The following is a 16,817-nucleotide window of genomic DNA, read 5'->3' as shown; positions in this document are numbered from 1 at the left end:
GAAGCAGGTCGCCGAGGGAGCTGCAATGCGGTTCTAGAATGACTGTGTTTGAGTTATGAGCTCTGTGCTAAACCAACCCTTTTATAACCTTACCAGTTTCTCCTTTTCTCTTCCCTTCTCTCTGCTTTCTTTCTTTCTTTCTTTCTTTCTTTCTCACTGTCCTGTTTCTCTAAGCAGCAAGTGAAGCCACTGCAACTCTCGGCCCTCGCTACAATCCACAGTATGGTCCTGACTACCGCCAGAATGTCTACATCCCAGGCAGTACTGCTACCCTCACTGCCAACCCTCAGCAACAGATACCCCAGCAGGCCCTGCCTCCTCCCCAGGCTTTGCCCCCCGCTGAAGCCCCCAAGTCAGCTCAAACACCCGCCAGCAAGAAGAAGCCCACTAAGAAAGACAAGAAGTAAGACAAGTGGAAGCACTATCAGAGCTGCAGGATTCCGTTCCTGGAATCTGAGCATCTCTCCTCACTATGTGTCTTTTAATCCACAATCTTGATGGAAGAATGCAACATCCATAGTTTTATAGATTGCGTTCACGTCTGTGGTTTTCGTTTGGGTTTTTTTTAAATCTCCCTTTTTTTATTTATTGTGTTTTTGATGATACTACAGTATCTTTCTCAATAACCCAAGCTGAGTATTTCTTGCCTTCTTGCTTAAATGGGACACTGATCGACTGAGCAAGAAGAGATGCGTTCAGATTCCATTAGCTCTTTCTTTGACAGATAACTGTCCTGTAAATAGTATTACTAAAACAAGAAGAAAACAAACAGTTCTTCTTTATTTTTTTCAATATGTCATGTTTTAGTTTTTTTGCGTGCTTTTCAGAGCAAAGTAGATGCTTCTTGTGGTTACAATAATGAACTGCTATTAGGCTTTTTGAGGAGATGTGCCACAGCCCTCATCTTGACTGGAAAAAGTATTAAGTATTGAGCTGAACTATGCAGGGCAAAGGAGATCTTTCAAAAACAAGGGGACATGTTAAAATATATTAAAGTTGTTTTCAGAGTAAGAGAATGCATTTACATTGTCTAACAGCAGAAGGTAAGACATTGGACTGTTGGCATTGTATAGAGAAAAAAAAAAAGGTTCGTAATACCCAGAAAATCAGAGTTGAATGTTCGGTTAACACGGTTTTACTATTCATTGTTATTATTTACTGTTAGTGTGGTATATGAATCCTTTGGGATTGCATTCAGTAATGTAAGCAGTGTTATTAAACCTTGGAATAATTGGCTGGTATCCCTGCCTTCGTAAGGTCAATGTTAGAGAATCATTTGGCTCACAGTGAATAAGGGTTCTGTATAATGCTTAAGGAGGTGGATTGGTGAGGTCTTTGTACCCTGACTTGTGTTGAAGTTGGTGAAAAAGATAAGAGATGTGAACAGTTGCTAGAGATGCCCAGGAAAGAAACAGCCCATGGTGAATAAAATGGCTGAAATGGACTTCAGCAAACCAAGACAGTAAATCTTTTTATTGTTGAGCTGGCAGTGAACACGAGAAGCACAGAAGATTGACAAATGATCAACTTAGGGGTCATTCAGACTGAATGCGTTCTTGTGCTACAAAGGCTAGATGCAGCGCACCTAAAAAGTTTGTGATAACTTGACATGGTTCCTAAAAAACACGGCACTCCTGTGGAAGATGATTAAAAACGTGAGACGTGGTGCAACGGTCAAAATGTCTATCTAGCAACAAGGAAAAAATGCGTATAGTGTGAATGGCCCCTTAGACGCTGCACTGTCCTTGAATGGATCCCATAATGAAAAGGAATTCTATCCATTGTTCTGCACCAACCTTTACCACAGTGTATATAAAATGTGTATCCTGTCTGTACAAAAACTAGAGCCACAAGGGCTGGCCATTACAGGAATGTTTCAGTATTTTTTAAAAAACGCAACAAAAATACAATATAAAAAGGTAAATTTGTAGGACAAAAAGCTTCAAGATCATTGACTAACCAAACTGTACATACTACTCAAAACTTCTGAAGACATGCAATCGTAGCTAAAGGCTTGTGGAGTCTGTGCATATTTTTGTGTTTTTCCCTAGATTAAACTTTCTTTCCTTTTCTCCAATCACATAAACTTTGAAAGATACCAAATGATACTTATGGTCTTTAGAGTAACACCCTCCCCACATGTTACTGTACTTTTCTGTGCTTGTATTTCCAATCAGTCAGTAATGATACTGGAATGCCACCCCTGTCTGTTTGACTATGAATATCTATCTATCTATATATATGTCTGTCTGCTGCTTGGCTACCTTTCTGTATTTGACTGTGATTCCTTTTAAGAAATTCTTTGCACCTCATGTTACACTTTTATTTTATAAGCTAATATTTACATTGCTGTTGATTTATGTTTTACTTTATTATTGGAACACTTACATTTGAAATAAAATTTTGTCAGAACTCACAGTCATGGCTGAACTGTATCATTTTTTCAGGTGACCTGATCTGTGGCCAGGATGTGCTGTACATTAGAAAACTGGAATTTACTACTTTCATATTTTTAACAACTCTAACAATAATAAAAAAAAAAACAATAAAAAATGTTATTTAAATTTTTTTTAATCAAATTTCTTGACATGTTATTTTTATAGTAAAATCAATCATGTCTCATATGCAACCTATCCAATTTAGATATTTTCTATGCCTGTGGTGCAAAGCAATATGTGGTGAGATTTTGTACTTTGAGATTTTGTAATATGTGTTGAGATTTGGAGCAATTATGAAATAACCCATTTTTTGTTTTCACCAAAATGTGTTCCAACGATCCCCAAGAGAAAATCCAAATTTTCATGTCTACAGCTTTACAACACATGACCTGATTTAAAAAATCTTATTGATTCAGCTCTGAATGAAGTATGTTTGTGTCAGAGTGAGGGAGCTCTACAGAGATTTACGAAGTAGGACATTAGCACTATTCTCTTGTGCATCCATACAAAGCAAGGACCTATGTAAACGGAAGCACTCCAAATGGCAGAGAAACACAGCTCTTCAACATACTGTTATATGATGGGGAATTAGTAGAAAATCCAGTGAGATGAATAACTAAATGACCAATCAAACTGCTGTCTTACTCTGATTCTCCAATCAAAAGCACAAAAAATGGAAATATGTATTTACTTCACAAAACCATTAGTCAAATATGCAATTTCTTTGTTTAGGGACATTTAGTTTAATAGCGGTTTTGTCAAAATGAATTGTGGAATTGTTTAATCACTTGAATCATGATCTTATTTTCTGCTTCAGAAAATAGCTGTTATATAACCTAATGTATTGAAATGTTATGAACAAAGTGCATCACACACAAAAGTGTGGGTTTATTGTTAAAGTGACTATATTATGTAACTGGAGCAGCTTACTTAACACTAACATTTGAAAGCCGTTTAAACTTCAATGAAAACTGAAGGTCATGTGTTTCTTGATTCACTTACTCAATCACACTATAGATTGTATTGAGCACAGCCAAGAACATGGTCAAATTAGATGAGTTACTTTAAAGGCGTAACTCTCCATTTTATAAAGCAGACCAGGAGACCTGCACTAAGCAAAGCTATTTCCTCTCTCCCACAAAATGGATGACACCTCACACAACTGCAGCGGTTGCCTAGGTGATGAGAGAAGGACACCAATGTTCTGAGAAACAGCAGCATGCAATCTCAGCCAGTTAGGAGACAGATGTACAACACTCCAGTTCATAGCAAATACAGCAAACACGAATCACTGATCTCGTCTGTTATGCGACCAGGGTGGCCAACAGTAATGTATGAACAACAACGTTAGCTTTCCATTTTCCCAGGCAGTGAAGATACTAGCTCAGCTCTTAAGAAACTCTAATGTGTCATTAATGGGCACAATCTCATCTTAAAACAATTATGGCTGCTTAAGTTTTAAAACCGCAAAGAGACAATGACTGTATTACAATGCAGAGAAGAGATTCAGGAAGCTACAGCTAGATTAGTCATATGTATGGCTTCTTTTAAACCAAGTAAACACACTGATCTAGCTCCATTTTAAGTCCTATACAACTGAAAATAGTATGTTTACAGGAACCAAATAAGCTGTGTGATGCATAAAATACATAAGCAGCTAGTAAAGATGCCATGCTGGGACATGATATCATTAGAGCATTGGCTCAGAAGGGCAGCTCTCCCAGTCAGCAGTTGCTTTAGTGCTAAACCCTCCATTTCCTCTCTGCCACTGAGATTATGCAGCCAATCAGGGAGTTAGTAAAGCACATGCTTAATGATACACACAGAGCTGTAACAAAGACCAATCACCACTGCTGTCAGAGAGCAAATAACATATTCTACACATAGAAAATCTCTTTAAAGACTAAAAACAGAGCATTTTATACTAAAACACCAACAGTCAAGTCACAACCGATAGATATTAACAAGGTGACTGCATACATATCCGTATTGTTCACTACTATAAAAATGGATTGTTCAGGTCATGGATGCTGATTGGTCAATACAGTGATCCAGCTGTGTAGAATTCACTATATATTAACAGTAATGATGTGAAACACCTGTTAAGCATATTGTTTTTCACATAGTCTAATGAGAACTTCATAATAATTAATATGAGATGAAGAAATTGAGATATCGTATGACTTGGCTGGTAAGAAGAGGTATGACTTTTATTTCCATAGAGACCAACAAATCAACAAACTGAATTTCAAATCAGCACAAAACAGGCATCAAATTTTAGCTAGCCTCCTATCCAGCACTTTATCTTAAGATAGGAAATGCCTGTGAACAAATTTGGTAACTCCATATTCCATATTTATTTACGCAAATACGAATGACTGATGTTTGTCAATGTCCTGTAATTTGCTTGCCTTGTCTCGTTCCACATCCCAATGTTTCTTTCTTTCACAAAAATGGTTAACTAATTGCTAAACAGCATGAATGTAATGCCAATAATAGTTATCTATGTGTAGTACAAGTCTTGTTTTATGAGAGAAAACTGAGTAGATGTTGTTGGCCATTTTTTAACCCTTGTGTGGTGTTCACTTTTTGGACCCTTTGGTACTGTTCGAGTCAAACTGACCCGGGACATTATTGGGGTTTTAAAAGCAATACAGAAATACAAATTTACATTAAAAACTCCTTAACATATATTGTCTTTATCTCAATTCCAAACAATATAGATAACATATATGATTAATGTTTGCAATTAATCTCTGCTAGATCACATTTAACAATGGAAGTGTCATTTGTTTTTTGTGATAAAGTTATAATTTATGTAAAAAATCCACTATAATAAAGACTTGGATATCTTCAGAACAGAATGACTTAGAGACTTGCGGATTAGCGCCTTTGAGTCAGGTTAGTAAGCATCCAATAAGAATCACTCTGTTTAATGGTTAACCACTCCCTAGCAACCATTTAGGGCACCCTAGCAACCAGCTCCATTAACATCCATTCAAAAAGGCTGTGAGGGATATCTTCGGATCAGAATGTCCTAGACACATGAGTGTTTAACTTGGGTGAGCAATCAGTCTTCAAGTATCATCATGGAAACTACTTATCCACGCCCTAGCAACCATTTAGAGCACCCTAGCAACCAAACCCCATTGATTTCCATTCCAAATCGCTTAGATGTGTATCTCAGGATCAGAATGTCGTAGAGACATCATTGTTGGCTTGTATGACTCAAGACAGAAAGCAGCCTTCTTAGTATCACCCTGGCAACTGCCTAGCAACCAAATAGCAAAACACATATCTGTATATAGTCACAGCTGAAGGGGTTGCCAGCACTCTGCAACGTCATGTCTTCAACACCTTTTAGCTGTGATTATCTTCACAAGATATTATAGCAAACGTCTCGTACTTTACTGCTTAATTACACCACAAACTGATTCTAAAATAACATAATATGTACGGTACTTGTGTGGTGCACACAGTAAATAAATAGCTCAAGCTTCTCTGAATTTAAAATATTAAATGGCGCTGTTCATGTCATTCAATCAGAGCTGCCTGTTAAACAACATTAACAAAGTCATTGATCAGAGACTGTGGACCATGTGGACTTGCCAGTAAATGCCCTGTACAAACAGAGGCATCAACACACACTTGCAAGGCAGATGGTCTTATCAGCTGTCATTACACTGTGCCATTGGTCATTCCATTAGGGAAAGGTCAGTTCCTCTTAAAATACTGCAAACAATTTGTAAAAGTTCAGCTGACCAGTGACTCAAAAGTAATTTTGGTCCATACCAGCAGGTTTCCTCTTTCCATTTTCAAAGAAAACTACCTTTAAAAATATCCCTTTAAACATAACTTGGTCACTGTGGCAAAGCTTCCAGTAGTCCATGCATAAAAAACTTGGATTAATACACTAATTTGATAACAAAACTTTCAGACAGGTGGCTTGTGTTTTTGGACACTGATTTGTTGTTTCTCTTTGCTTTGTGAGATAGCACTGAAGTCATTCAGAGAGAGAAAGCAAGAGAGAGAGTATTTTTGCCAGAATAAAAGGACTCCATCTGCCAGGCGAACAAGCACCCGCACCCGCACCCTCCGCTCCATTCCCTTCCCCCTTGCTCAGACAGTGTGAATATAGAGTCTGCAGCCTCAAAAAAAACCTCTGCAGCTGCCGTTGTCATGGAAACAAGGCTGTTAGCTGAGTCCTCCCACCAACACAGGGGTAGCATAGAGGATTTTTAGCAGCCAAAAAATACATTTTTAACACACACAGACATGAGAGAAGGGGAAAAAAGTCTCTCTCTTCATCAAGCCATCTGTTAAAATGCCAACACATTCATTCATCTCATTTGTAATTCCCATGGTAATGTCAAAAGTGACACATATAATGGAGAGAAACAAGAAGTTATAAGCCATTAAAGTCATAGTTCACCCAAATATGAAAATGTTGGATGTTGTTCCAAACCTGTGTGACTTTCTTTCTTCAATGGAACACAAAAGGAGGCAGAATGTTAGCCTCAGTCACCATTCAGTTTCATTGCATTGAAAATATGCAATGAAAGTGATTGTGACTGAGGCTAACATTCTGCCTCCTTTTATGTTCCACTGAAGAAAGTCATTTGGGTTTTTGAACAACATTAGGGTGAGTAAATGATGACAATATCCCTTTAATGCGACATAAAGAACACTAGACAGAGGCCGTCCTTTCATCCCCTCAGGCATGCCTGTAGATTGCAAAGAGTGTAAAAGAATCATGAAGTCTTCTAAGAAAAGCAATGCTTCATTGCCCCACTTGACGCCTAGCTAATAGATGCAACATGACGTCACCTTTCCCTAAACCTCCAGCAGCATCTTTCTTCTTTCCCCAGTCTTGTTTTTCTCTCTCTTTCTTCTTTCTCTACATCCAAATATCTCATTTACTTTTCTGCTATACATTGTTCCTTTCAAAGCCTGTCTATATTTATAGATTCATGTCAGAACAGTGGGTCCTTGTCCTATATAATATTCATGGAGCACAGAGGCTCTGCAGAGCGTAGGTTCATAAAACACTGTCTGTCCCCAAATTCCATCCACCATATCCATTGCCATGGCAACCTCGCATCCCTAAACCTATGTGTCAGTCTACATTTCACGACTGGTGGCTCATAACCCAACCTTAACTCACCTGTGCAGCAGCTGTGTGCATGTTGCAGGTCAGTGGCGTATGAAAAGTACTGAAATTGTTTTTATTCCACCCTGTCAAGTCTGTCTCACTGTTTTCTCCCGCTTTCTAATTCATTTTAGTGTATCAGCTTTCCTTTTGCTCAGTGCCAAAACTAACATGCTTAAAGCTACTCACAGTGTGCCATCACTGTACGAAGATTACTGTTGGTCTCCATTTCTACACCCCCCAGACCAATATATATATATGAATATTTTTTTTTTTTAATTATTCTCTCTTTTTTGTTCTTTTTCTTTTGACATTAAAGTATTGTATTATAACACACATGGAAAGATGCCTGCAGCAAGTACATGCTCTAACGAACATAAAAAAACACACAATCACGCACACAGGCTGGGGGAGAGGAACCTCATCATGAACAAGGAGCAAGGTAACTATGGCAACAGACAAAGAAGGGATGATGACATTTTGTATGGTGAATGGTTGAAGGAAATGGTTTATAATAAGATCTTGATTTTGATTGTTATGCTTCATGTCAATTAAAATAAAGATGAAAAACTTCTTTAGGCCTATCTTTATTCTTTACTGTAGATTTAAGGTTTTGAACATTTTGAAATGATCCTTTGAAATTAATTAAAAAACAAAATTATTATTTTTTTTTTAATCTTAAATCTTGTATGGCATTAAAAATCTGATTAAACCAGCGCAAAAAATGTTAGTAGAAATTTTTTCCTTTTTTTTATTTTTCTTCTTTTATTTTTTTTTTTTTTCCAGACCAAATTTAACAAAATACAAGTGTAGATATTCATTCTGGCTAAATGAAATAAGCATATTTAAAACCTCCTAATGTGTACTGTAACCATGCTAGTAATTTCAACTGAATATATTTGTGTATAGTGAGTCATTATTTATATATTTTGACCTATATGTATTCTTTATTCTAAATTTAAATTGTTCATATTTGAAATGATCCTTTGAAAATAATTTAATTTGTAATTAAAATTATTGTTTCAATCTTAAACCTTTTTTGACTGTAAAGATAGTACACAAATTTAAGTACAAAAAATATAATAATAGTAGAAAAAAAATCAAATACAAAATAAAAATGTAGATGTTAATTCTGGCACTACAAGGAAGGAAACCTCTAAAACACTACCATTTTGGTTATTTCAACTGGATATATTTGTGTACAGTGAGTCATTGTTTGATATATGAATGTTTTGGTCTTGTGGTATAGTGTGTGTTTTTTTTATAAGCGTAGAATAAACAGCTGTGTGTGGGTGAGGGGAAGTGTGTGGGCAAGGCCTAAGAGGCTGAGGAGAGCTGTAATTCAGCAGATAATCGTTCAGTCGGTCACTAGAGAAATGTGCTGCAGTTTGTGCATCGCCTCCCATCCCTTTTTTATTTCTGTTGTCCATCTGTGTCTCCCTGCCATCTGCACTGATGTAGGTTGAGCGACTGACTGGTCTGTTGTCACATAGAAAGAAAAAAACGGAGAGACAATGTACTGTAATCTAGTACTGTCAGTCAGAGAGTCACAGTGTAGCCAGACATAAAAAATACATTAACAGATACTCATACAGTACAGTTGATTATACAAGTACACCCAGCCTGAAGGCTGCAAGAGGATGTGACCCACTCCATCATCATATCAATCACATCAGTCCCGACTATGACCATGAAAACTGCCCCAGATTAACACACAAAACCACCCCAACCACAAAGATCACAGATAAAAATAATAATAATAATAATAATAATAAATAATTACAATAACAACAACAACAACAAAAAAAAAAAACATTTCCCAAAGTTGGAGTTTCTATAACTCCAGCAATATTAAAAATATAATTATATCGCTTTAGAATCTGCTTCAGAACAAACTTTCATTACTGTATCTTAGTTAGTAAGGCCATATATGGTTAAATCCCAGAGATATGAGGCTCAATGTGGCTGCATCCAAAAAATGTAAAATTGTATATTTTTACATAATGTGGGTAACATGGGATGAAGTTATGTTTGTAAACCAGAAAGAGCCTATATGTCTTATTTTGAACACTATATCAATTGTTTCATCATTTAAACCCTAACAAACATGTTTTGATTCACAATTGTGCTGTTACTATCTTTCATACATTCTTAAAGGGATAGTTCACCCAAAATGAAAATTCTCTTATCATTTTCTCACCCTCATGCCATCCCAGAAGAGTATGACTTTGTTTCTTCTGCAGGACACAAATTAAGATTTTTACATTTATGCATTTGACAGACACTTTTATCCAAAGCAACGTACAGTGCACTTATTACAGGGACGATCCCCCCGGAGCAACCTGGAGTTAAGTGTCTTGCTCAAGGACACAATGGTGGTGGCTGGGGGGATTGAACCAGCAACCAGTTTACCAGTTTATTACCAGTTTATGTGCTTTGAAGCTACAAAAATCATATAAAAGCAGCTTAAATGTAAGTAATCAATGCGACTCCAGTAGTAAAAACATGCCTTCTGAGGCTTATCGATTTTGGGTAAGAACAGACCAAAACATAACTTTTTTTCACTGTACATCTTTCCATTGCAGTCTCTATGCACAATCATGATTTCAAGTGTGGCCTTTATGTGGTTTTTGGAGCTTCAAAGTTTTGGACACCATTCACTTGCATTGTATGAACCTACAAAGCTGATTTATTCTTCTAAAAATCTCCATTTGTGTTCTGCAGAAGAAAGAAAGTCATACGCATCTGGGATGGCATGAGAGTGAGTAAATGATGACACAATTTTCATTTTGGGGTGAACTATCCCTTTAACTGTGGATTAAGCCTCAAAATACTTTTTGCAGACCTGAAAAGGCACCTGGCAAGTGTTAAAATCAGAGTAAGTATTATGCAGTCACTCTCATTTTATGTATGTAAAGAAACCCACCGTAATCACCAGTTTCTCCATATTTCAATGAGACCACTACATGAGGTGATGATAAGGGGGCGGATGCCATTTTGTGGGGTTAGCCTGAAGCTAATTGAGTTGTGACAGACTGACAGATGAAGGGCAGGGTGATGAGATAAGATGCCTCTCTCTCTGGTTCTGCTCTAAACAGCCATGGAAGTGTAATTCCACACTGTACACACTTTACACACAGCCATGTAATCTTCAGTGTATGTTTTAGATTGCTCTCATAAAGGCTAATGAGCGTGACTGTAATTTAAGAGGGATGAAGACGTTCCTCCAAAAGGACCAGACCAACCTTATGCTTATGAGAACATCTATCTATCTATCTATCTATCTATCTATCTATCTGTAAATTGCCTATATAACAGGCTTCAACATAGGGGGTGGGTGGACAGGGTGGCAACAGTGGTAGCAAAGTTGATTTTTTTACATGGGTGAGTTGTTTTACCTGGAGACTCCCACACAACTCCTCCAATCAGCTTCCAGTTAAATCTAGTTCTTAAATCTGATTGGCTGTCTGTGCCCTCAGGCAGAATAATGTGTTAAAGCCATGACTGAAGCAGTGGGGCGGCAGTTTAAAGGAGACAGTCTGATCTGGCTGTGACCCTGACATGTAATGAACAACCACTTTATTTTTCAAGACATTGGTTAAATGGATTGAAAAACATGTTTGTCAATTCATTTAAACTTTAAATATTAAAATTACATAAATCTTACCTGAAGCACACAGTAAGGATTTGGTTGTCTGAAAATGAGTAACTTTTATTACTTTAAATCCACAGTGTGTTTGACATCATAAATAGACTCAATCTAAAGAATCATGTGTCTTATAAGGATCACATGACAAAAATTTGGACTGAAAAATTTGTTAACTAGAACACGGTGATCTTTGAAGGAATATAATTTTCTTCTCCGGTATGTGAACATTAGCTCTGGTGGGTTTGTGTTAACCAAGCCTGTATGTTATCTGATTGACCTGTTTCTGAACTGCAACAATCCCCAAATGAGATCAGACCGATCTGACATCGAAGACCTATGGTATTCAGTTCTACTGAACTTGCTGTCAGAATTATTTCACAGTTTGAATCTTAATAATGTACTTTAGCAAATGTGAAAATGAAACGTGAAATAGTAAAATTTTTTAAAAGCCATTTACTTGCCTCCAATTATAAATTAATCTGTTAATCTTTTAATAAAATGCATATATAATCTTAAGCACATTTCATCACCTTTATCACCCAAAATGATCCAGATCCATTAAGACACTCAACTCTGTAAGTTTGCTTAAGGAACATATAAGGATATTACAACCACAAAAAGGGACATCTAAGGTACATGTCATATGAGAGAATTCCCATTTATTTGAAGTTTATTTTTTGTATATTGTGTATGGTGTTTTCTTTTTGTGTTTTTATTTTGTTTTTCATGTGTGATGTTTGTGGTGTGCACTGATTTGCTGTGGTGTGTTTTCCACTCTAATTATGACTTCTTCTCTTCTCTTCTCTTCTCTTCTCTTCTCTTCTCTTCTCTTCTCTTCTCTTCTCGATTGCTTTCTCACTGCTGTGGTGATTGTCGAATGGTTCGTTTGGATATACTCTTCTGATGTACTCTTCAAATATACTGAGAGTCAGATTTGTCTGCTCCTGGTTTATGGGTGAGTGCTGTGAGACCATAAAGGGAGAAAGGAGTTTGATTGGAGACCCAAGATTTCTTCTATATCTGTTGTGGCACTGGATACTGGTTTCATTATTTGCGTCTGCTTTAGAACTCGCGGCTGAACTGTGTGACATGTCATTGTTTGACATAAGACAGACTGGGTTGTTGGTGTGTGTGTGTTGTGTGTGTCAACAGCTTGCATAAACTGTTGCCAGTGTCCTCTCTTTAACTTCTCCTAGACTTTCTGCCTGTCATTATACAATAACAGTAATACTGTGATTTTCTGCATATTTAATTTTATTCTGGAAAGGAGCCATTCATTCAGGAATGAGGAAACCGTCTGAACATGTTTAACCACTGAGCAAACTTTACTTGTTTTTAAGGTAGGCAATGTTTTAACTATCAAACATTCAAACAATGTAGTTTGACATATGTGGGGATATCTTGTTTACTTACTACTATGTCTAAAACTTTAAGTTCCTTAGATACAATGCCAATAGTGTCGGAAATTAATGGGATCTCAAGGCAAAAATGCCACAGAAATTGACATATCTCTGAAATTCAAAATATGGGGGCAAAAAATGCCCACACTAAGAGTTCCTGTGTTTTATTGATGATTTCTGATATTTACAATTACATTATGATCTTTTGACTTTTCACTGAACATTATTTTTCCTGCTGTCCGATTCCTCGCACCATTGTGCGCACAGACATATCTCTCACTAAACACTGTGAAATGTTTATTTTTTCCCTTTATTTTATTATTTTATTCAGTTGGCAAGTAGGAGTTGCTGCAATATCATAGAGGATACATTTCCTCTATTGCATTTTTGTACAGTATGTTAACTTAATAGCCAAAATACTTTGAAACACATTCCTATTTCAGGAATATTCTCATTCACGTATGTCTGTCACAATGCACATTATCTAATTTAGAGACATTTAGAATGTTACAAATGGCTATTTCTATTTAAATGTTGTATTAAAATTCTGTTTGTCCAAGAATCCTCTTGCAGCAATGCAGGTCTTTAGCATTTACAAGCTGCTAGTTTAGGACCTGTGAGGAGTCTGTTTCTCAAACGAGAGACTGTGTTTTACTTGTCCTTTTGTTGTGCATCTGGCCATCCACTTCCTTCTATCCTGGTTAGAGATTCTTTTTTCAAAACAGTAATGCGGAATAGCCTTCATCTCTCTAAAACAATAGACTTTAGGAGAAAATAGAATTTCAGGAGAAGTGTGTTTTTTGCCTTTTTTAAAACCAAAATCTGACTCGATTGTAAAGTAACTTGTAAGATCTCAATACCTCAGCAAATGGGGGGGGGGGATAACTATTTTCAATTGTTTTAATAAGAGAATTGAGTACCAAATTAGCACTTTAAAATGCTTTTGTAAGGAATAGGTGACCGTATGTTTGCCATCACAGGTAAAGAAATTGAATAAATGCCAAAAAAATAAAAATTATCCCCCCCCCCAACATTGTGAGGCTCTCCAACTGGGTGGCGTAGTTGGCTGCACTAGTTGTGGGTGCAAATTGGCAAACCACCCCACATACAGCTGCCCAGTAATCTACTTTTCTCTTCCCAAAAATTTCCATCCAGAACTGAGACCAACTTTCTCCTAAGGCTAAATACATTAGACAGACTGGAGTTTGAATGTTAATGGATAAAGCCTGTTCTAGTTAAGGCAACACTGGTGCCTTTATAGGGTACCATAGGTGTAGTTCATCACATAAATAAGAACTACAGTATGTTCCACTAAGTTTTACAACCAAAAGGTGTACACCTACTTTTTGTCTTCATTTTAAACAATATAGAGTCTTATAGTGATAAACCAAACAGACTTTGTGAAATATTTTGCTTAATCTGTGCTTGTGCTATCTTTCTGTAAATCAAAGGTAACTTAGTTTGACGTTATCTATGCTATGACATTCACAAAAATTGTCAGTGTTGCTGATCTCTCATGCAGTTTTGTCACTTGTGCAAACACTTCACATGATACAGGCAACAGACAAGGATCAATAAAAACTGCTCAAACAAATGGATTATCAGGCCAGTTTTTTTTTTTTATTTATTTATTTTTTTTTTTGTGGTGTTTAAAACTCTGACACATTTAACCATTCTGAGGCTGAACATCCAACCGCATGTGCTGAAAATAACAAAAACCACAAACTTCTGATCGGTGTTAAGCTCAGAGACAGAGGATTAACAGAGCTCATCCCTGCAGACAAACACAGTGACACACAGATTGATCACACAGCAGAGCCACACACTCCTGCTGTGAACTCCAAGCTCCTGAGAGAGAACACAGGTCTTTAAATCTGCTGACAGCAACCTCATATCCATCTAGCACAACCCTATAGTGCTACAGCTGAAGAAGAAAAAAACTACCATTACAAAAAAATCATTTAATAAACCACACAGATATACAGTATGAAGCCATGACATATAAGCATATTAAAATTATTGCATTTCATAGCCCTATATAGCATTTGACCTATGTAGAGAGAGAATAAGAAAAAAGGAAGAGAGGGAGAGCAAGTAAGGGAGGGGTAAGATACATTTTTCATATATGAAGCTGCATAACAGCCATCTTGGATTATTTAGGTCACAGCAGATTCTGACTGGGTGGGGTAGATTCCTTTAACCCTGATTATACCTCACTGTTCATTTGTGCAGATGGAGGGAGGGAATGAAAGATGGGAATTGGGAGGACAAAATGTAAATAACCACTATACCCAGCTAAAATAATGTTGCATGGTGAGACTCAAGACATTGAGACCCACAGTCCACTTGTTCTGTGTATGTCTTCGGATGACTGGCAAGGTGAACAGTGTGTTAGCAGATAAAGGTTTTGTGGCCAAAGCTGAAGCAGTCTGATTTAGGTCAGATTTATTTACAAAGAACCATCATAAAAAGAACACATCACATCTTATACAGCACAAATTCTAATCCTAAAGTTATCATACAATATCATGCATGAGAACAAAATGGCACAGAAAAGACAGATTAAGAAGACAAAGAGAGAAAAATGAAAATAACAAAGATGATTGTTGTAAAAACTTGAGATGACGAGTGGAGGGAATGGGAGGACAAAAAGGATACAGATAGAGGGGAGTAGAAAAAAAATAGTGCTGCAAACTAGTGATGCTTGGGTGTATTGCAGTTTCATTGCCACCATGACAGAAATATCTGTTTAATCCTGTATACTAGTATTATGCATGTGCTAATGTGTGTATGGTGAGTGTGCAAGTGCATGTGATCTCATGTAGTCTTTAACTGGTAATACATCCACAAGGCTGTGCAGTGAGAATGTGTATAAGGCGGAGGTCTGTGACGTCACCTTCAATCCACTGACTATATTTAGTCCAGGCTCAAAGTGTGCTTTTTGTTGCAAGGCCTTAATGCACTAATGGTCCATATGTTCCAAAACAGGCTGAGTGAGCCAGGACAAAGACACTGCAATTCTCTATTTCTTTCTGTATCTCTGTTTGCGGTGTTTTTGATTGAAACGGGCAGCTTGCCTACACGGCACCATGTGTACTGCAAAAGGAGAATAGAATAAGTAATTTCTACAAAACCACTTCTTGAGATTCTATTCTGGGAGCTGACAGTGTTCAAACTCCATTAACACGTTGTTCCTGTGAGGAACACTGTTAAAATGCCAGCAGAGAAAAATAAGAGCAACACTAACTGAATTCTGCACAAATGATTTGGTATTAAGTGAGTCTCCAAGGCTACAATACACTGGAGAACAAAACTTTAAATCACACGACACTGACATAAAACATTTAAAGAGATTTTAAATATAAAACAGAAAATCAATAAATCAATAATGTTGTATTGGTTAGCATTAGTTAACTATATATGAATTAACAATGAATAAAACTTTTACAGCACTTATAAATCATGGTTAATATTAACTGCAATAATACTGTACTTTTTTTAAATTATTATTCAAAGTTGTATATGTTAAAATTAATGCATTATGAACTAACATGAAATAAAAATTTACAATTATATTTTCTTAAATTAACATTAACTACACTAAAATTCTTTGGATGAAAGTTAAAAAAGCATCAAGTTGTTACAACTATTTGTTTAAGTTTTTAGCAATGACAAAAAATTGAGTCAAATAAATAAATAAATAAATAAATAATTGAAGATAATTTCCAAATTAAACTAAACACTCTTAACCAAGTATGTTTTTTGTCACTTCTCCCCAAATTGTGTCAGGGGGAGGGGATTGTTAATTATAAGTTCAAGATACCTGATGCATTTACTAATGCTAACAAATAGAACCTTATTGTAAAATGTCATCAATACATCTAATAAAAGTTTGAATTTCCAGAAGCCAGTCACTGCATGGATAACCATATGATCTGAGTAAGCAGAGCTGTCAAAATCTCTTTGTGACTTTGTCACATATGCGTACTACTACATAGGCAGAAATGTTTTTCCTGCAGTTCAACAAAAATTGTGTATTTGTAAAATATATGCATAAAAACAAACACAAGAGGGGAAAAATATTTATAATGTATTACAGATTGATCCTAAACTCAGTGCTGGAGTGATACATTCACACTAGCACTGCAGAAAAATTTGGGAAGTACCTGTGTATGGGTGTG

General features: G+C 36.5%; 1 protein-coding gene across 18 annotated transcripts in view; it reads left to right on the top strand.

Moving 5' to 3' along the window:
• Positions 1 to 2,418, top strand: part of LOC127433010 (protocadherin gamma-C5-like) — a 51,608-nt gene extending 49,190 nt beyond the window's left edge. For all 18 annotated transcript variants that reach the window (XM_051684612.1, XM_051684609.1, XM_051684603.1 and 15 more), the window contains one exon: positions 178 to 2,418. In XM_051684612.1, the coding sequence (XP_051540572.1) occupies positions 178 to 407 (230 nt within the window). In that variant the 3' untranslated portion in view covers positions 408 to 2,418. The remainder of the gene's footprint in view (positions 1 to 177) is intronic.
• Positions 2,419 to 16,817: the final 14,399 nt, after the last annotated feature.

The sequence above is a fragment of the Myxocyprinus asiaticus genome, chromosome 42 (genome assembly GCF_019703515.2).
Source record: "Myxocyprinus asiaticus isolate MX2 ecotype Aquarium Trade chromosome 42, UBuf_Myxa_2, whole genome shotgun sequence".
Lineage (NCBI taxonomy): Eukaryota > Metazoa > Chordata > Actinopteri > Cypriniformes > Catostomidae > Myxocyprinus > Myxocyprinus asiaticus.
Note: the sequence above shows the minus strand (reverse complement) of the source record. Positions and strands in the feature narration are given on the sequence as shown.